At 36.0% G+C, this 22,807-nt stretch overlaps 1 protein-coding gene across 7 annotated transcripts in view; it reads right to left on the bottom strand.

The window, feature by feature from the left end:
- The window catches only part of RAPGEF6 (Rap guanine nucleotide exchange factor 6), a 236,183-nt gene that overhangs the window by 64,681 nt on the left and 148,695 nt on the right, over nt 1-22,807 (bottom strand). For all 7 annotated transcript variants that reach the window (XM_012446998.3, XM_012447211.2, XM_012446922.3 and 4 more), the window contains 6 exons: nt 20,411-20,569; nt 17,454-17,606; nt 11,928-12,092; nt 8,762-8,869; nt 6,075-6,278; nt 2,754-2,862 (listed from right to left, as the gene is read on the bottom strand). In XM_012446998.3, coding sequence (XP_012302421.1) covers nt 2,754-2,862; nt 6,075-6,278; nt 8,762-8,869; nt 11,928-12,092; nt 17,454-17,606; nt 20,411-20,569 — 898 coding nt within the window. The remainder of the gene's footprint in view (nt 1-2,753; nt 2,863-6,074; nt 6,279-8,761; nt 8,870-11,927; nt 12,093-17,453; nt 17,607-20,410; nt 20,570-22,807) is intronic.

The raw sequence follows: 22,807 nt of genomic DNA on the forward strand, positions 1-22,807 counted from the left end.
GATATTTTGGAGCACCTGTGCTTCTGTTTCTGTTGGTTCTGGCTCATACGGACTTTTAAGAGTGCCTCATAATCTTTACTTGACTCTGCTTTTAAAACATTATTTTAAAAAATAACAAGTTGCTATTAGTATCCTCTAAAGAAGATACGTATTTTCTTTTGTCGGGCACCTGTAATCTAAGACTAGGGCCAAAACTGTTAAGTTTTCTAGGTCCTAGAGGGACAAGTAGGGTACAGCGCACATCTCCTTCAGAGAGAGCTTTTCAGTGTCTCAATCCTAACAAGGTTGTAACGCAAGAGTTTTATCCTTTGGTGGGTGCTAAACTACAAACCTGTAAGTTTATCAAGAAGCTCTCTCAGTTATATTCTGTGAACGGGAAAATGGCCCTGGAAAAAAAGACATCACTTTGGGCTATAGTCCCAGGAGTGGGAAGGTACATCCAGAGTTTTTCACTATTTTTTTTTATGCTTGTTTATAGCTTTTCATATTTAGTCTAGCTCTTTTAAGTTGTCTTCAGTCAATACTGGAAGTAGAAACTTGACAAAAGATGTTTGTTGTTGTTGTTTAATCCATTTTGCTCAGCTCATAGTGAGGCCTTTGAATTTTAAGAGTCACATCCTTCTTTTACTCTGGGATACCCTCTGTTATTATATCCTAAATATCTTCTTCCTCACATTTTCTTTGAGATCAACTGGAATAGAGTTTAATTTTATTTTGTCTTCTTGTTCCATAGTCTGGGAGATTTTTCTCAACTTTATTATCTATTCCTTCAAATGAATGCTTGTGTCAGTAAGAGTTATTTCTTTCTCAATGATTGTTGTTTATTCTTTCCTAATATCCTGTTCTTGTGTCAAGGGATAAAATTTTAAATTGCTCTGTGCAGTGTTCTAGAAATGTTTTTCTTCTTTAAATACTCCAGAATCTGCAAGATCACTCATTAGGTCTCTACCACACCCTCTTAGGGGTGTGGGTCTTGGTGACCTCTGTCAGTTTTAAGTAATATAAGTAATATAAAAGGACCAAGAATGGTTTGCTCTGGTATCACTAAACAAATGTCTTCTGGTCACACTTTCCTTTTTGTAGGTGTCCTGACTGTGAGTTTGATATAGGATGACCTAACTGCTCAACTCTATTTCATGGTAATGCCAGAGTTATTAGGGCTTTATGATGGGCATCACATCTAGAGTAAAATGCTCCATTTCTAAAAATATTTTACAAATATTCCTTGGAGATGCTCCTTGGTGTTTTGCTTGGTTTACTCCATTCCATCTAGGGTAAGGACGAGCTGACTGCTATGTTCCCCCTTTGCATCACCATGTAACTTCACCCTCTGCCATATCCAATCTAGGGTTTTGTTGGGCAGCTGCTTTCTCACCACTCAAAGGGTTCTGAGGGTATGGCTTCTGTCCTTTGCATCCTTCAGACCTACTTCTTCTGTGTCCCAAGTTTCCTGGGGGGTTCACACTGTCTCTGTATTTTTATTCAGAATATTGAATACCAGTTAGCAATCTTTATATGACTAGAACAAAAGGTTTAAATGTATAAGATACTTAGAAGAAATCTAGGAAATAGTGCGAGAGAAATTGAATCTTGGAAAGACTAAATTTGCTCCAAGTAAGAGAGTAAGTCCTGCTTTCACATTTTTCAAAACTGGATTCTCTTTTGTATAACCTAAAAGTTGGCATTTCTAGATACTTGTCAAAACACCAGGAAATCAAAAAATTCTGAAGGCTTACTTACTTATTCTATGCTAAGTAACATAATATTAAGAAATTGCCAATTGACAGTTATAACCCAGATTTGACATGATGTAATTCAGTCAAAGGTACACAAAAAGAAAAAGAGGACAAATTCCAAATGTTTCATTTTTCATCATGACTAAACACAATATAAGAAGCCAAAGTGAAAAAAATAAAACTCACACTTCCTTTCCACAAGCATAGCTTTTAAAGCCAACTCTTACTTCTCAAATTGTAACCTAAAAAACCTACAGAAATTGTTTTCCTCCCTACTTCATAAAGACACTTAAATTTTCTTTCATATTTCAATTGCTATACAATTTTTACTGTTGCTGTTTTCAGAATTTCAGCAAAAATCCGCAAGTGTCTAAGGAAACCAAATGACAGTAAATCTTTCCTAAAAGTTTAAAAAAGCAAACAGTAGATTTGGTTAAAAGTATGAGCTTAGTCACTGGTTTTATTTAAATATAAACATGATAAAAACACAATACAGGCACTAGAATCCTTTTTCCATACAAAAGTAGAGTATGTTGTTATTAGAAATCTATAATTCACTGAATACTTAAGTCAATGCTTTGCTCAGTTTATTTCCACAAAACAGCTAATCTGGCATTGGTATTACTTTAGAAAACTAGCTTAAAGATTAGAAGTAGACTGATTTGCACACTAGCTGGGGGAAAAATGCCTGATTATGACTTCTTAGTTTTACTGAGGTCATTCTACCTTTCAATCCATATCCCTCCAGAGTACATAATACATGCTTAACAGACATTTCATAAATGACTGAATGTATCTGTCTACCTATTTTAAAACTTATTTTCTATCAAAATAATTAAAAACATAATAAAAAATAAAAATTCTAGAATACATGAGAGTTCAACACTAAAGATTCCAAAACTAAAGAGTTTAGACAAAAACATGTTTACATTTTACTATCTTCTCTTTCACTGTAATGACTTTCCTATTACCAAATTAAAAAGAAAAAGTTCGGGCAATTTTTATAACAAAACTCACCAAAAATGTTGGTCTTTACAGTAAGTGCAAGATGAGTATTATTCCTCAAAATTTCAAGGGCTTTCATAAATGTAATATTCTCAAAGTTTTGTCCATTCACTTCCATAATCTTAAGAGAAAAGTATTTTAAAAATACAAATTAAGACAGAAGAGTATTTGTTACTTCTACAACCTTAAAAGTTTAATATGTTTAAACTTAATGAGACTTGAATAAAATGTACTCCTATGTGAACAGTTATCTCTGTGAGAACCATTTTTTCCTCTATATTGTCATGTTTTCCAAATTCTTTACTATAAACATTTTTTTAAAAAGTTAATGCCCTCTGGGATCTTACTGAGGAAATTTTAAAAATACCCACACAGGATGGTTTATGAAGGAAACATTTTAATCATGTCGGCTCAGCTCATAAAAATTATTGCCTGCATATGTACATACAAATTTGTCAAATATTCTCAACGAAAATTTACTGCATTTCAAAGACAAGTAATTCATTTAAAAGGAGTATCTAAATATATTTAATATGATTATCTGCCACTGATTGAATCAGGCAGCAAGAGGCACAACTGAGATGGGTTCTTCCATGTAAACACTGCTGACCCTTCACCACATGACTTCTCCAATTTGGCTATAACTCAGAATCACAGAAGCTTATTTTAAGAAATACTGATTCTAAGGGGAAAGGATAAAAAGATAAATATAATGAGCAAAAACTAGTCAGAACAGAGGACAGATCTAGGGGATCAATATAAAAATTTCAAAAGGATAAGAAAAAGAATGAAAAAATATTAGGAAAAGAAAAAAAAATCGATAGAAGTAAAATTCCCAGAGTTGGAAAACCACTTGCAACTACACACTAAAATGTCTTATCTAGTACCATGCTAAAATAATACAAAGAGATCTATTTTAAAAAACATAACCCAATGAAATTTCTGTGTTCCAAGGAAAGAGAATAAGGAATCTATAAACATCATTGTGGGAAGATAACCCAAAGGTACCTAGAAAAGAAAGCCCAAAGAGTTTGGACTTCTCCTGGGCAATGCTAAGTTGACGTGATAATATTCTATGACTTTAGCCTTCTTTTTTTTTTTTTTTGAGACAGAGTTTCGCTCTTGTTACCCAGGCTGGAGTGAAATGGCGCGATCTCGGCTCACCGCAACCTCCGCCTCCTGGGTTCAGGCAATTCTCCTGCCTCAGCCTCCTGAGTAGCTGGGATTACAGGCACGTGCCACCGTGCCCAGCTAATTTTTTGTATTTTTAATAGAGATGGGGTTTCACCATGTTGACCAGGATGGTCTCGATCTCTTGACCTCGTGATCCACCCGCCTCGGCCTCCCAAAGTGTTGGGATTACAGGCGTGAGCCAACGCGCCCTGCCCGACTTTAGCCTTCTAAGGGAAAAGTGACTGTTAGAAAAAGATGTTACACTCCATCAAACAAAAGTATCTTCAAGTATGCAAGGACATACAATACTGTATCACCCATCTGTTCTCTAAAAAGAAAAATACTAAAAGAAGTACTAAAGATAATTGTGAAATGAAGAGAAATAATGAGGATATACAGTATAAATGAAATGGAAGTGATCAATGAAATCAGTTAAGCAGGTGTAAATGTTTAATGCTTGTTTAAAAGCTATGAAACAATGCAAATGTCAAAAGCATTCTTGAAACAGAAGATAATGTTAAAAAATAACAATTATAATGTAGATCTAAAATCTCAGATCATTTCAACAGTAGTTGAGGAGATTGAAGGAAGAAGTAAAAGCATGATAAATTTCATTCTCAGGAATGGATTTCACTAATTTGTGTGTGTGTGTGTGTGTGTGTGTGTGTGTGTGTATGTCTGTGTGAAGAATTAGATTATTAAATGTGTTTCTGATAAAAATAACTGAACAATAAACATACTAACTCCAGGATCCTAGCTATTAGATATTCCTAATGAATAGTCTGGGGTAAGTCCCAGAAAACTCAATTGTGGAAGCTGTCCTGGGCACTGTAGGTTGTTTAGGAGCATCCTTGGCCTCTGTCTACCAACATGCCAGTAGTAACCCCCAAGTCATAATAATAAAAAATATCTGCAGACACTGCCACTAGTTGAGAACCACTGTTCTAAAGCGTAGAACCTTTCATAATATGAATGAGTTCACAATTTCAAAAAATGATAGCATGGCTCAGTTAAAATAAAGCCACATTCTAAAACAAATGAACAAAATTTTAAATGGGAAAAAGCAAGTTTCCTAAATGATTCTGATGATCAGACAGATTTGGGAAACCACCCTTTGGAGTACATGAGAATCATCTAGAGCAGGGGTCTGCAACTGCTGGGACACAGACCCATGGCCTGCTAGGAACTGGGCCACACAGCAGGAGGTGAGTAGTGGGCCAGTGAGCATTACTGCCTGAGCTTGTCTCCTGTTAAATCAGCAGTGACCTGAGATTCTCATAGGAGTGTCAACCCTGTTGTGAACTGTAAATGCAAGGGATCTGGGGCACTCCTTATGAAAATTTAATGTCTGACTGCCTGAGGATCTGAGGTGGAACAGTTTCATCCAGAAACCATCTCCATCCCTCCAGTTCCCCTCCCCGGTCCATGGAAAAATTGTCTTCCACAAAACTGGTCCCTGGTGCCAAAAAGGTTAGGGACCACTGATCTAGAGAGCTTTGTTAAACATGCAGATGTCCACACATCATCTCTTAAGAACGTGGTCAATATGATTAACAGGACTGAGAGAAGCCTGGGAATTGTTGCCAGCACATCATATTTTGAAATAGGCCGCTCTGTACTTACCTAATGCCTATACCGAAAAACTAAATCATCATCAAATTCCCAGGAGTATCTTTTTTCCTTATCCCTCATTTGGCTCACTTTGCTTACAGATATAGTTATGTTACCATATAAACATAATTTAATGATTACATAACCTTCAGCAATCTGCAGTCACTTACATTTGAGAGGGCTATGACGCAGAAGTGCTATCTCCGTCAAAACTTGCAAGGGTGCTAATTCATATATTGATCTTTCTGGAGTATTCTCAAGTTGCCAGCTTATCCATGAAAGATAGGCAGGCCCATTCAAAGGAGGTCTTGCTGACAGAGCTAAACAGACCATGTTATTTCTGGCCACACTACATCAACTTTTCCATTAAAAGTAATAAATATATGACAAATACATTTTAAAAATAAACCACATGCAGATACTACCTCTAAAAAAGACTCAGAGAAGTATTTCCTTAAACTGATCATGCTTTCTGGAAGATGAGAACAAAAGCAGCAGGCATAATACTTTTAAGAAGGCTTGAATTTAAGTTGTTGGTTATTTACTTACCTGATCACCACGTTTCAGTCCTGAATCAGCGGCTTTGCTCCCAGGTTCTACTCCTTCAACAAAAATACCAAATCCCTTCTCACTTCCGCCATTAAGGCTGAATTGTAGAGGGGACTCACGGGAAGCCTTTTGTAGCACAACCTGTCTCCACTTAGCCTTTGCAGCACAGGCAATATTCAATAACCGGAGATGACCATTCATCTTCTGTAAAGCAGGAAAGGGTACATGTATATAAATATATCTATTCCTATAGGTTTTTAAAAAGTCACAGAAAATTATTAGAATTAGAGTTATAAATATAAGGACTACAGAACATGTATAAGCTGAGGTAAACAAAACTGAAGAAGGGGGCGCTCCCACTCCAAAGCACTCTCAATAACAAGATTTCTTAATATGATTATAAGGTTTTTAGATTATCATAGGTTAAAAAAGATTTCCAAGTGATGTCTAATTTACAGAGAGATGACACAAAATTACTTATCATTTCTTAAACTTTCCTAATATACACTCCACTCCCACCTTGCTTATCTCCTGGCTGTTATATAAAACCAGCATCTTTTAAAACCTTTATTCAAAACCTTGAATGATTTGAACCACCTTTTCAAATACTGTTCAACGTTCAAAGAAACATTCAAGTTTTCACCTCTTCCAGAAAATACTTTCTTCTTGTATTATTTTAGTTCTTCCTTAAACTCAGTAATAGTCTGAATTCCAGTTCTAACTTCAGTTTCAATTAATCTCAAATAGCATTATTATGTACAAATCTCATGTCCATAACAAAAAGCTAAAGGTTTTTTCAAAGCGACACCATGTCTTGTAATTGTTCTGATCCTGTATTAATGCCTTCGAGTGTAAAGTAGAATGCAATAAATACCTGATGGCTAACTGATTACTGGAAAAAAAAAAAAAAATCCCATGACTTTTTTTCCCCACATTCTGATGTCCCTTGATTATCTACACAGCTAACATTGGACAAGTCAAATGACAGTGGAGTGCCTCTATAACCCTTTAATAAAGTTCCCAGTGTTGTTCACTCTCCCCATTTTGTATAGTGCACATGTGCTGCTGAGAATTCTATAGGAACCAAGGGGTAAGAAAAGGGATCAAATTTGCCAATTTTTCCCACTTCATTCAACTTATCTGCTTATGCTCTGTAAGTAATAACTATAGCTCTTGAGCATTTGCTATGTGACAGGTTTTGTATAAAGACTGTTATGCTTATCAGCTCATTATAATCCTTAAAACAATCTCAATAAACTAGGAACTACTATCTTTACAAATAACACAACTCAGGCATAAGATCAGACAATCTGTCCAAGTTTACACATCTAGTAAGTGGTGGAGCTTGGATCTTAATTCAAGCAATTTAACTCTTGAGCTGTACTCCTAAAACCACTATGCTGCAGTACTATTTCCTAAAATTTCAAGTTGCTTGGAGCAGGCAATCAAGTCACAGCTCAAAGTTTTATATCTGACAGGGAGAATAAAACAAATTCATGAATAGCTACTGTAGACTTTGAGAGAATTATCTTAGGTGCTGTACATTTAGAGCAGGTGAATCCCATGTAGAATGGAAACCTAGAAAGTCTTAATATAGACTTGATATTTAAGATATGCATTGATAGTTAAACAGAGTTTCAAATAGGTTAACAAAAGAGAATTCTAGCATGGTCTAGATGCAGAACTGGAAGGTAAAATAAAATAGTCTGATTTGGCTACAATCTAGAGTACAAAGGAAAAAGGCCAGAAAGGTAGGCCTGAATATATGGGTCAAGAACTGCTTTTGTAGGAAGTACGGTTTACTGTCAAAGAGAATAATGGTCATCAAATGTGTGTTTAAAAAGCAATCTTTTGGCCACACAGAATGGATTAGAAGAGAAACTAGAACTAAGATTAGTTAGCAGGCTATTATAACAGATCAGATATAATAAAATAATTAAGTCCTAAACTAGGGAGTGAAAAAGAAATGGCTGAGAGAGACCATAAGGAAATATGTGAACATACATGTGTATGCCTAAATCAGTGACCTAGGTGGCTTTAGCAACTGACTGGAAATCCTGACCAGGAAATTCAAGAAAAAAAGAGTGAGGGTACATATGTAACACCAGGTTTATAAGACTGAGTAACTAAGAGATAAGAATGTCATTAGTCTTAATACAGAAATGGAAGAGTCAGGCTGGGCTCAGCATCTCACACCTGTAATCCCAGCACTTTGGGAAGCCGAGGCAGACGGATCATGAGGTCAACAGTTTGAGACCAGCCTGGCCAATACGGTGAAACCCCGTCTCTCCTAAAACACAAAAATTAGCCAGGCATGGTGGTAGGCACCTTCAGTCCCAGCTACTCGGGAGGTTGAGGCAGGAGAATCACTTGAACTCAGAAGGTACACTGAGCTGAAATCGTGCCACTGCACTCTAGGCTGGGCAACAGAGCAAAGCTCCGTCTCAAAAAAAAAAACAAAACAAAACAAAAAGAAGAAATGGAAGAGCCAGGAAGGAGTGTGAATGTTGTTTGAATTGGGGTGGCAGAGAATAAATGAGCAAAAGTCTAGAATTTAGATCTGGAAGTTCTAAGAATGGACATTTAAGACACAGGAGAGGATGAAAGCTACTACTGTTGTGAGTTTGCTGGTGTTGGAGGAGGAGTACCACTACACTCTGAAGAATATAAATTATTTTGAGCCTTACCGTATCTTCCAGATTTCTTTCAAATTCTTCTAGAAATCGAGTCATAGCAGGGTCACCTTCAAAATCATTAAAATGATTATTTACCCATAATAATACAATCCGTGTCACCTGTGGAAACATTAAAGAGGCAGCATATGGTTAGAAGAGGCATTCCTTCTGCAAAAGTAGATTCCAAAAGCATGTCTAAAACTGATGGGGAACTGACAACCTTCTTGTTCCCTCCCTCGTATAAAAAAGGCTCATTGTAATAGAAAGGCATGCTTTAGTTTGAGCTTTTGCTTCCCTGTGTACAGAAATAACAGAGCCAGGACTCTAAACACTCAGTGAGAAGACACAAGCCTGTTTGTTAAGATGAAAGAAGTACAAAGAATGTATATTACAGAGAGCATCTTACGATGCAAACTTCATGTCATAAAGCAGGCAATACTATCAATCAAAAATCCTTATCAAAAGTGTTTCCATGGTCAAGAACATGTTTAACCAAAATTGTAACAAAAACAAAACCTGCAATCCCAGCAACTCAGGTGGCTGAAGCAAGGAGGATCCCTTGAGTTCAGGAGTTTGAGACCAGCCTGGGCATAGCAAAACCCTGTCTCTATAAAAGTTAAAAAGCAAAACAAAAACTCTTACAAATCTGAAACTTCATTATAAACACTAAATTTTCAAACTGCTAAATTGTTTACTTTGCTCCAGAAGAGTTAAACATTAACAAATGTAAGCTGATTTGAATAATGTGCCGAATAAAGGAATGACTCATTTTTTAAATTGTGGTAGAATCCACATAAAATTCATTTTAATGATTTTAAAGTTCATAATTCAATGGCATTTAGTACCTTAACAGTATTGTGTAACCATCACCACCGTCTAGTTCTGAGTTCTGGAACATTTTCATCACTCCAAAAGAAAACCTCAAACTCATTAAGCATTCACTTCCCATTATGCTCTCTCTCTAGCCCCTGGCAGTCACTAGTCTGCTTTTCTATTTGTCTGTTCTGGATACTTCACATAAATAGAATCATAAAATACATAGTCTTTTCTGACTCTCTTCTTTTACTTAGCATAATGTTGTCGGGGCTCATCATGGTGTAGTATGTGTAAGTACTTCTTTTCTTTTTATAGCTGAGTAATACTTTATTGTATGGCTATACCATATTTTGTTTATCCATGATGGACATTTGGGTCATTTCTACATTTTGGCTATTGTCAATAGCGCTGCTATGAATATTTATACACAGGTTTTTGTTTGTGCATCTGTTTTTAATTCTTTGCGTGTATGTCTATAATTAGAATTGCTGGGCTATATGGTAACTCTATGTTTAAATTTTTGAGGAACTCCTCCAACTTTATCCACAGAGGCAACACCATTTTACATTCCCATCATCAGTGTGTGTAGGGTGGGGGTGCGAAGACCGGTTCAATGTCTTCATATCATTGGCAATGTTTGTTACTTTTTCTTTTTTTCCCCTTTTTTAAAGCCATCCTAGTGGGTATAAAGTGGTATGTCATTGAGGTTATGACTGCATTTCTCTATGATTAATGATGTTGAACGTCTTTGTCATGTGCCTGTTGGCCATTTACATATCTTCTTTGGAGAAATGTCTATGCAAGTCCTTGGTCCATGTTTAAACTGTGTTGTCTTTTTGTTGTTGAATGGTAAAAGTTCTTTATATATTTTGGATATTAAACCTTTATCAGATATATAATTTTCTGGCTGGGCACAGTGGCTCACACCTGTAATCCCAGCACTTTGGGAGGCTGAGGCAGGCAGATCACTTGAGGTCGAGAGTGCAAGACCAGCCTGACCAACATGGAGAAACCTCATTTCTACTAAAAGTACAAAATTAGCCAGGCACGGTGGCACATGCCTGTAATCCCAGCTAGTTGGGAGGCTGAGGCAGGAGAATCACTTGAACCCCGGAGATAGAGGTGGCAGTGAGCCAAGATCATGCCTCTGCACCCCAGTGTGGGCAACAAGAGTAAAACTTCATCTCAAAAAAAAAAAACAAAGATACATAATTTTCTCTTATTCAGTGCATCGTCTTATCTTTCTCGACAGTGTCTTTTGATGCAAAAATAATTTTAATTTTGATGAAGTAAAATTTATATTTTTTTCTTTTGTTACTTGTGCTTGGCTATCATATTTTCTTACTTGAGAAACCATCACCAAATCCAAGGTCATGATATTCTACCACTATCTTTTCTTTTAAGGTATTATAGTTTTGGCTCTTCTGTCTCTGACACAGTTTGAATACATTTTTGTACATGGTATAAGATGGTAGTCCAATTTCATTCTTTTGCATATAGATAATTATTACTAAATCATATTTTTGTTCATTTCCTAAGCATGCCTTTATTTTCTCGGCAACCATAAATATATTTAATTCTAACAAAAAATGGGAAGAGATGGGCAAACCTGTAGTTTTAGATGTTAGTCTCCTAAATAAAAGAATTCCACCGTCTACCTGCATCCAATTTATTTCCTTTAAAATCTAACTCAAAAAGACACACCAAGCAATTATGATTCTATTTTTATTTTATTAAAACAACTTATTTCTTACCAATTTGTGGAGGTATAACTAGTCTTTCCATTAAATGTACAAACAAATCCCATGAAATGAGGTAAGATGATTTAATTAAAATAGTGAACAACATTTAATACAAAAAAATACTCAAAAGGTAGATTTAAATAAGTCACAGGGGAGATAAATTAAGATTTAATAAGTTGTTTTCAAATGATTATAAAGTCTGTAACTCAAGAAAATAAAGACATTCCCATTTTGAAGCTTAAAAACAATCTAGGCCCTCTTGAAAAAATGTATTTGATGAATAGTCTTTCAAGTTTTAAAATGTTTTATTGATCTCCAGAAATGAAAAAATATTTCAGTAAAATTTTAAAATACTCTCATGTAACTTTTATGTTTCCTGAATTTATAGCTTTACCAGAGCTTTATTTCGGATTTCGCCTTTTAAAGGCTCTTATCCACTTTTAACATGCTCTTCTATCATAAACGTAAGCACAGAATGTCTATATTGGTGGTTCAGGTTCACTAATGTTTTAGGTGAACTGAATCTTGTTATCATAATAAACATGTACTCTATCAACTATAAAAGTTTCATGAATAAAATTTCAGGTTAAAATCACTTTCATGCCCTTTATAAAACCAACCTTATCTCTTAAGCTGTCGATCTTAAACCATTCCAATAGTTTGATTCCAACATCCAAAGGACTTTCAAGAAATGTCCTATAAGTTAATAAAAAATCTTCTATATAAGTTGGATCCACAATAGAATGTTCTTCTATTAAATGCATTATGAGACGCTCAGGTGTTGCCTAAAAATCCAAGGATAGGAAGGATGAGAAAATAAACCCAAGAACCAAAGAATTACTGTTGATTATTCCCCTTTGTAGTTACTCCATTAGACAAGTGCTCAAAGTAGACTTTTGCCTTTAAATCCTTACCGCTGGAAGAACTGGATTCTAAACTTAATTGTAACCCATTAGCACCCAGAGGTTGAGAGAGATAAAAGGCAGAGGAATAAATAGCCAACAGCACTAACGCAGCTGAAGCTGTTTTCACTGGCATGTCATCATAGCAGGCCTTTGAATTTCACTGATAGCCCTGGTGTGGGCTGTTACTGCCACTTCTCCTACAACTACAGCATGTACTTATTGTCTCAAGGCAACAAAAGAGGTGAAAGTTAAACTAAAGAAAGAAAAAGAAAGGAAAGAAAGAGAAGAAAGAAAGAAAAAAGAAGGCTTTTCTCCAAATTTAATCCACCTCAAAAATCTTTTCTGTCCAGGCTGTAGGAGGAACATACCAGTTCAAGAGAGCCTGTTCTATTGTTGTTACTTCCCAGAATAAATGTTTACTTTTCTATAGTTCCTCTCATACCGTTTCCTCTCTATGCTAGGTCACCATATTGAGAGGAACTAGAAGTTCTATAGACAGTTTTGAAATTAATTCAGTTTTAAATGCTTATCTCCAAATTTATAAAAGAATATAAACAGGCCGGGTGCGGTGGCTCACACCTCTAATCCCAACACTTTGGGAGGCCCAGGTGGGTGGATCACCTGAGGTCCAGAGTTTGAGATCACCCTGGTCAACATGGTGAAATCTCATCTCTACTAAAAATACAAAAATTAGCTGGGTGTGGTGGCAGGCACCTGTAATCCCAGCTACTGGGGGAGCTGAGGCAAAGAATTGCTTGAACCTGGGAGGTAGGCGTTGTAGTGGGCTGAGATCATGCCATTGCACTCCAGCTTGGACAACAAGAGTGATACTCTGTCTCAAAGAAAAGAAAAAAAGAACATAAACATACATTTCCATACTGCTCTTCTTTGACCTTCTGAACCAATGTTTAATTATTACTCTTTGTAGCTTTTTCAAAGGTGGGCACAAAAAACAAATACAGAAACAAACCAGATGTTAAGCCTGATATAAAAACTGTTACTCATAACCCCCAACCTTTATTTGTCATATGAATCCAAACAATTTCATTGTTTAGAATAACTGTATGGTAAACATACATTAATACTAATAATGTTCTTATCTAAGAATTTATTAAAAATAAGGTACTTTATTAAAAGGTACTTTATTTTATTTATTAAAAATAAACAAGGTACGAAAATTGTTTCTCTCAAAGGAAGTCAGAAGCAACCTACTTAAGAGATAAGAAAATCATAGGTCATTCGTATTCTCCTATTCTCCCACCCCTGCAAAACATTCTAAGCCTAAGAGTACCAAACAGGTTTTATTATTCAGGCCAATCCCGGTTTAGGATCACTTAATTCCATTTCCTAGAATAGCTAAGTCAGGGATGGGAATTGATCAACCTGTTAAAGAGAGGCCATTATTTTGACTGGCAAAATCACAGAAGCAGGGTCCCTATAGAGACTAGGTCATACATTCAAAATTTTATTTAAAGATGAGCCCTTACCTAATTAGACTAAAATCTATCTTACCTCAAAATGCCCTTGATCCCAGCCACACAAATTTCCTGCTCTTTTTAAAACATATTATGCAATTTTATATAGCACATGCATATTTCTTTGTCTGGGTCACCCTTCCTCCCTAAAATTACTTCTCGCTATTTCTTCCAGACTAATTTAGATCCCTCTTTTTATGCCTCTCTTGCTCTTCCATCTTGAGATTTATCAAGTCATGCTGAAACTATCGCCCTATCTTTCTCAAAAGACTGTGAGTTCACTGATGTCAGAATATATATTAGTACCTCCCAGAACTTACAGAGGGCCTAGCATAGAGTACCACAAAAGAGTTTGAGAGCCCAACTCAATATCCTAAAGTGCTGGGATTACAGGTCTGAGCCACCATGCCTGGCCTTGACTAGGGGATCACTTGAGGTCAGGAGTTAGATACCAGCCAGGACAACATGGCAAAACCCCACCTCTACTAAAAATACAGAAACAAGCAAAACGACAACAACAACAAAAAATAAAAACAAAAAACAAAAAAAACCCAGCTGGGTGTGATGGCATGTGACTGTAGAGTCACAGCTACTTGGAAGGCTGAGGCACGAGAGTTGCTTGAACCTGGGAGGCAGAAGTTGTGTGAGTCAAGATCGTGCCACTGCACTCCAGCCTGGGTGACTGGAGTCAAATGAACAATCTTTCTGTGAGCAAATGAACAAAAAAAGTCAAATGAACAATCTTTCTATGAGCAAAAGATTTTCTATGGTTCTATTTCTATGGTTAAGATTTGCAATTAAATCTGAATGTGAAGATTGTGCTATAGTAAAAATAATACATTTTCAATATTTCTGTCACAAAAGCAATCCATCATCATGCAATCAGAATCTGCAAACATTTTAAGGTGTGTATAAACTGATGGCAATTTTATGTCCCTTCAAGTATTTTTGATGTTCTGAACTTTCGTTACAGCTATCACCACAGTATTTAAAATCTACTGTAAAACACGTTAAGAAGGTAGGCTGCTGGGAGACAGGGTGCACAGAGGTAGAAAGCAGAAGAGACGGCTGGTGGTGTTATACTGGCATGGTAGAGATTGCTTACAATGAGCAAATAATATACAGAGTATAACAAGAGGCATTATTGAAGAAAGTATTTACAGACATAGAAGGGAAAAGACCCTAGGGAAAACTGTGGTTTTGGTACTGGAACTGGAAGTATAGGTAGTACTGGAATTGAAACTCATGGTTGTTTAATAAAGTTATAGATGTTTATGTGTGCATAATGAATACATGCATATATTTTCTAGTTCTGATGAAAGATAAAGGCAATGACACCTCAGTAGTAGTGAATATAGTGGGTTCCCGGATCTTGGTTTATAAATACTACATTCGACTAGAAAGATTCAGGGTCTTCTCGAGAAATGGCCAATTCCAGAGCTGGCACAATTAAGTTCACTATGAGCCTTATTATTTGCCAGATTATACGGAGGTGCTCAAATAATGGGGATGCGTCAAAAAACCCAAGAGTCAGTTTAAGAATCCCACTGGCTAAATCTGGGATAATTTGAGCATCAGAATAATAATGATGGTAACATAAGTTTATACCAATACAAATAAATTAATGGAGAAGAAGAGACAGTTCATTCCTTCAATAAAATGAGTTAATAAATGCAAAATAAATTATTTTAAAAATCACCATCTCAGACAAGAATAGTAATGGAAGTAAAAAGTGGTGAATATTAGTTTGTACTCAGTACATACTATACATAAACTAAAAGTTTGAGGATAGTATTTTGATACTGTCAGAACATCTCTTCACCAAATATTTATCAGTTACAAAGGGTAAAATGATGAATTTACACTGAAGATACTGGGCAGACAGACACCAACATGATCAAGTAATCATAGCTAACTCCACCACTGATTGGACAACAGATTGACATTGTGTGCCCTCTGAGTTCTATGGAACTCCTGCCAGGAAAGCCTGACTTGAATCTATCTGGGTCATGAAGAAAGATCTAGAAAAATTCAGGTGGAGGCTAATAGTACAGGATATAAGAGCTGTATTCTTTAAAACTGCTAAGAATATTTAACAACAGGGAAGGACTGAGGAACTGGTATAGGCTGAAGTGACATGACAAATGAAACTAAATGCAACTGTGTTCTAGCATAACATTCTAGACCAGAAATAAGAGTTATTCTTGGGATAGTTAGTAAAAATCTAAATACGGTCTCTGGACTGAATGTGTGGTTTTTTGTTTGCTTGTTTGAGATGAAGAATCACTCTGCTGCCTAGGCTGGAATGCGGTGGCGTGATCTTGGCTCACTGCAACCTGCGTCTCCCGGGTCCAAGTGATTCTCATGCTTCAGCCTCCGAAGTCGCTGGGACTATAGGCACCCGCCACTATGTCCAGCTAATTTTTGTATTTTTAGTAGAAACGGGGTTTCACCATGTTGGCCAGGCTGGTCTCGAACTCATGACCTCAAGTGATCCATCCTCCTCTGCCTCCCAAAGTGCTAGAATTACAGGCATGAGCCACTGTGCCCAGCCCTGAATGGTTTTATTTTAGCAATGTTTACTTCCTAACTTGAAGGATTCTATGGTGCTTATGTCAGAGAGTGTCCTTGTTTTTAGTAAATACACAATGGAATATTTAGGAATGATGAGGCATCACATTTGCAGACTGCTCTCAAATGGTTCAGAAAAAGACTGGTGATAATGGAGCAAATACAGTGAAAATATTAACAGTTGAGGAATCTGAGTCACAGATCTTGCTACTGTTTTAGCAACTTTTCTAGTTTGAAATTATTTAAAAATAAATTGCTAAAACACGAGTCCTCACAAAAAGATAAAAATGAATTAAAACAAAAAAGTCTATGCATAAGGCTATGGTAGTCCACCAATATGTTCATCATTTCTACATACAAAGCTTACAGTCATCTGTTTAGGAAAAGAAAGATCTCTGAGGAACAGCCTGACTCTAAGGGAAGAACAAGTGTGACATCAGACTTCAAATTATCTCTCTGACTTAACTCCTTCATATTATTAAGTAAACTGCTTCATCTGCAATTAACAGTGACACTAATTTTGCCAAGACTAGCTTGAAAAGAGAAACAGTTATGTGTTTATTTCCCCCCTTTCAACTATAATTCTTCAGTTTATATCCAAGTCTTTAAAAAGACAGGAGGGGAGAAGGCAAATAGAAGAGGGTAGAACTCATAAACAGGAAAACAGTATGGGGATTAATACTCAGACTCTACATTTGTGCCAAGGCTTTTGATTTACCTCATTTAGCCCTAATAAAGCCTTGAATTAGCTCCATATTCGGATAAGAAAAGCGAGGTTCAGAGAAGTCAAATGCATATTTCAGTGCCACAGAGATCCAGAAGCACTCTGCATCTTAACCTAGGATTACTTAGGCCTTTATGGCTGGTCCTTAAATTTTGTTTTGTTTGTAAATACTGCCGTCTTTGATGAAATCGACTCCCACTCTCAGTGGCTTACAACGTAAGTTTGAAAAGGAAAACTCTGACCATTATATTCTAAAATAATACCCTACCTACACTGATATTAAATGGCAATAAATTATCCTTCACCATTAAAATGTGTAAAAACTCTCTTAGAAAAAGACAAAAGAGCCAACATTTATTTAAGTTAGATTCCAAAGTGTTAATGAATTATCTGGCACTACTTAAAAAGTGGTTTAAAACAAGATGAAAACTCTACTGTATCAGTACTAGAATAATAAGTAAAAACACCCACCTTGATTACAATGTGTCCTTTCCTGGTTCCACTCCGGTCTAGTTCACGATGCTCATGTACCATAACAATTTCTCCCTCTTCCTCAACTTTATGGGTATTTTTTTCCACATGATTTAAAATTCTCCAATAATCTTGCTGGGCTATGCAGACAAACTGTCCAAGAACAACATGGGGACAATTAATGAACCTATAGTACATAAATATATCACTATGTACCAAGGCAGAGCACAAAGGTAAGAAATCTAGTGGCATTAGTTTCTTTTCACTTAATTCCTTTAATCTTTAACAAAAATGAAGGTGAAACAATTCACATACGAAGAGACTAAAGAAGTCTAATCTGTTTGAATTTTGCTCCTTAAAAGGAGAAGTGAACTTCTACTTCTCTCAAAACTGACACTATGTAAAGAAAACATGAAGCAGGAGTAAGTTAGAAACAAAATCAGAAGTTCCTATTTCTTTCCTTTATTTTTTTTTAAAAAAGGACTCTGAGCTGGCTAATATCAAATAGAAATATAACACACCAGCATTTATTTGGTATAGTCTCTTTTGAAAATTTATAGCTTTATAAACAGCCCACATATATCTGAGGGAGATACAAAATCTAGTTTCCTTTATCAACTGTGAGCTATTAAAACTCTTCATTCTTTTTTTTTTTTTTTTTGAGAGAATAGGAAGGAGGAAAAAGGAAGAGAAAGAGAGAGAGAGAATGGGGAGGAGGGAGAAGGAAAAGAAAGAGGGACTGAGAATGAAAGTATTGCTTTCTTGCCCAGGCTAGAATGCAATTTAGTAATGGGTATTGAAAAGCTCTTTTATACTGATAATTATACTTAATGATGTAGTCAGGAAGGAATAAGGGAAGAAGATAACAAACAAACAGCCAACCAATATTTAATTTAAACCTATGAAATGCTATGCGATTACTGAGGAGTGATTTACTTCCAATTATATAGTCACCTTTGGAATAGGTGTGAGGTGGTAATGTATGTTTTGTGTATTTGAAGTGGAGAGTTCTATAAATGTTTATTAAGTTTACTTGTTCCGGGTCTGAGTTCAAGTTCTAAATATCCTTGTTAATTTTCTATCTCGTTGATCTATAGAATCGTTAGCTCTTCTTGTTGCATTGATCCTTTTGCCATTATGTAATGTCATTCCTCGCCTCTTTTGATCTTTGTTGCTTTAAAGTCTACTTTATCAGAGGCGAGAATTGCATCTCCTGTTTTTTGTTTATTAGTTTATTTTTACTCTCTGTTTGATTGGTAAATCTTCCTCCTTCTCTCTGAGTCTTTGTGTATTGTTGCATGTAAGATGGGCCCGGATGCAGCATACCGATGGGTTTTGGCTTTTTAGCCAATTAAAATATATATAGGTTTAATACCGGCGTTTGATGCTAGCTGGCAGTTTTGCCCATTAGTTGATGCAAATTTTTTATTGTGTTAAAGTTCTTTGCTTTTTGATATATTTTTGGAAAGGCTGATATTGGTTGTTCCTTTATATGTATAGTGCTTCTTTCAGAAGCTCTTGTAAAGCAGGCCTGGTGGTGGTGAACTCTCTAAGTACTTGTTTGTTCGCAAAAGATTTAATTTTTCCTTCGCTCATAAAGCTTAGTTTGGCTGGATAGGAGATTCTGGGTTGAAAGTTCTTTTCTTTAAGGATGTTAAATATTGGTCCCCACTCTTTTCTGGCTTGTAGGGTTTCTGCTGAGAGATCTGCTGTAAGTCTGATAGGTTTCCCTTTATGGGTAACCTGACCTTTCTCTCTGGCTGCCCTTAGTATTTTCTCCTTCATTTCAACCCTAATAAATCTGGCAATTATGTGCCTTGGGGTTGGTCTTCTTGAAGAATATCTTTGTGGTGTTCTCTGTATTACCTGGAGTTGAATATTACCCTGCCTTGCCAGGTTGGGAAAATTTTCCTGAATGATATCCTGAAGAGTATTTTCCAACTTGGATTCATTCTCTTCATCACATTCAGGTACACCTATCAAACGTAAATTAGGTCTTTTCACATAGTCCCATATTTCCTGGAGACTTTGCTCATTCCTTTTCATCCTTTTTTCTGCATTCTTGTCTTCTCGTTTCATTTCACTGAGCTGGTCCTCGACTTCTGATATCCTTCCTTCTGCTTGATCAATTCGACTGTTTAAACTTGTGCATGCTTCGCGAAGTTCTCGTGTTGTGTTTTTCAGCTCCATCAATTCACTTATATTCTTCTCTAAATTGTCCATTCTCGTTAACATTTCGTCAAACCTTTTTTCAAGGTTCTTAGTTTCTTTGCATTGGGTTAGAACAAGTTCTTTTAATTCACAGAAGTTTCTTATCACCCACGTTTTGAAACCTGCTTCTGTTATTGGAACACCCGTGTAATCTATTAAGCCTTGTTCCGTTACTGATGAGGAATTGCAATCCCCTGTAGAGGGAGAGGCATTCTGATTTTGAGTATTCTCTACCTTTTTACGCTGGTTTCTTCCCTTCATTATATATTTGTCCGTCTGTCGTCTTTATAATTACCGGCTTTCTAACTGGGTCTCTGACGTCCAACTTGTTGATTCCCTGCGCCGAGATCTGAGCAATCCACTGAGCCGGCCAAAACAGTGGTGTTAAGATTGATGGTGCTTTTCTGCCTGGGAATCTCCGGACTCTGCACCAAGAACTGGCGTGCTAAGGCACCAGCAAAACCACCACGCCGGCCACAAGGGTCGCCCTGTTGACCCGTGGGGCTCCTCCACTGGGAATCTCCTGGTCCGTGAGCAACAAATATTCGTCTGAAAGTGTGGCGTCCTCTCGTTCTTTGCGCTTTCACTGGGAGGTACGTGCCCGAGCTGCTAATCATCAGCCATCTTGGATCTCTCTAACTCTTCATTCTTAAATGAAGGTATTTTATTTTAAGGAAGACAAAACAGGTTCAGCTACTTTAAATCAACAGGCAAGCAAGAGGACTTGACCAAAGAGATAGTCTTACCTGACAATCATCTACTTTAGTCCTGACAATTCCATGCATGTACTGCTTATCCAGAGTGGGAGTAATTCCAAAACTATTTCCCATAAACAAATTTTCAACTTTTCCATCTGGATGACTGATTTCTACAGTGCCGTTTAAAATAACATACCATGAGTCAAGCTATAGAGAAAAACAAAGGTTTTATGAATCTTTAAAAAAAGGTAATTATATGTTAACTTTGAAAAACAATCTATCAATATATATAACTTGTATAATTTAAAAAGGAAAAAGGAGGATCTGGTTGTATTACTAAATACTCTGTAACACCCTATGCTTTGAGCCTATGCAAGCTACTAAAGTTTATTTTGCTCTTTCTTCTTTTAGTCACCAAACAAGAACTGTCATAATTGACCAGATTCTCTGAGACAACATAGTGTAATGTTCAAGAGCACAAACTCTTGGAATGTTAATCCATACAATGCCACTAATTAGCTAAATGACTTTGGGTAAATTATTTAACCTCTCTGGGCCTCGGTTTCTCTACTGCTCCAATGGTTGTAAGGAAAGTAACTATCATAGAACTATTATGTTAATTAAATGAGTTAATACATACACTGTGCTTACAATAGTGCCTGACTAAAAAAAATAAACCTTTAAGAAAAAAAATAATGATTATTTCAGAAAGACTAGTAAAAGTCTAAATTTTAAGGCATATCTGACAAAAGATTCAAAATGTTAAGAAAATAATGCCTTCATTTATGCAGAAATATTTAATGCTTTAAGAATTTATTTATTTATTTTAGAGATGGAGTCTTGCTCTGTTGCTCAGGCTGGAGTGCACTGGTATGATCATAGCTTACTGTAGCTTCAAACTCTTGGACTCAAGTGATCCTCCTGCCTCAGCCTTCCAAGTAGCTGTGACTACAGGTGTGTGCCACCATGCTTGGCCAATTTATTTTTTGATAGAGACAGGGTCTTGCTATGTTCCCCAGGGTGGTCTTGAATTCCTGGTGATCCTTCCACCTAGGACTCCAGAAGTATTGGGACTATGGGCATGAGCCACTGCACCCAGCCCAAAGAAGATGTACTATAAAGGTATACTATCTATCAATGAAAGACCACTTATTCTCCTTTAATATCAAACCCTCTTATAAGCCTGAACCTTCAACAATTTTAATGTGATTTAAGTGAAATCAAGATGGTTGGTTCTGAAGGGTAATCAACGGCAATAAGGTTTTTTTTTCCCAAAAGTATACCTTTATTATTTTAAAAATAAAATACACTCACTACACAACTTGTAGGTTATATAAGCTACTGGAGGACAGGGAGTGTATCTGTTTTTTTCACCCCTATATCCCCGTATATAGAACAGTACCTGGCACAAAGTAGGCATACAACAATTTTGCTGATACAACTGTGGAAAATTAAGAGAATGCAAAAACTTCTAGAAAATAGAAGTTACTTAAAATCCCACTGTATACAGTTGTTTAAAGCTTATTTCTCTCTTCTGTATATATTTTATATTATTGAAATATTTAAAATATCCTGCTTAAAAAAATTAATACTACATTCGTTCATCAAACTTTTTGGGGGAGCCCATCCTATATGACAGATGTCTTCTAGGATATGGGGAGAAAACATGTAAACAGAGCCTAGAGACAGGGATCCTATCCTCAAAGAAATTGTATCAAATAATTTAAAAAATAATTTGAATACCTTTATATTATATTCAACAGCTATATAATAATTTACTTAACTAATGCTTATCACTGGATGTTTTGGTTATGTGCAATTTTTATTTATATGTTATAGTATAAAATTATGTAATTACATATAACATAGATAAGTATATAAATATGCAATTTATATTATAAACGTGCTGCAATGAACATCTTTTGAAATTACTCTTTTGAAGTTTTACATACATCCTCAGACACTCAGAAGTGGAATAACAGGTTAAGAATTTTTAAATAATTTTCTGAAAATACTATACCAATTTACATTCCCACTAGAAGACAATGTTCATTTACTGAAATCTCGGCATTTTTACCCATTTGATAAGAAAAATAATGAAGCACTTCCTGATGGCAATAATACCTTTAAATCCCTTTGCATCTTTCTTCCACCCATCCACAAGCTGTCATCTGAGCATTTTTTTAATACAGAATTGTCACCTATATGCTTCAACTGTCAGCAGTTCCCTAGGATGCACTGGTACCAATATACTTCCCTCATTCTTTTCCTTTTAAGTGTATAATAGAGACAAGGAATGAGAAGAATTCTTGATAAACATTTTAAACAATAATGATTTAATTATATAAATAGAAAAATGTTTAAGAATCCTTTAAATCTATTTAATCTATTTAAATTACAACCTAATTTGAGAGGTAAAAACATTTGGTTCATTGAATATTATTT

This window comes from Aotus nancymaae, unplaced genomic scaffold, assembly GCF_030222135.1.
Source record: "Aotus nancymaae isolate 86718 unplaced genomic scaffold, 86718_ANA_hifiasm-v0.15.2.pri h1tg000064l_1, whole genome shotgun sequence".
Taxonomy (NCBI): domain Eukaryota; kingdom Metazoa; phylum Chordata; class Mammalia; order Primates; family Aotidae; genus Aotus; species Aotus nancymaae.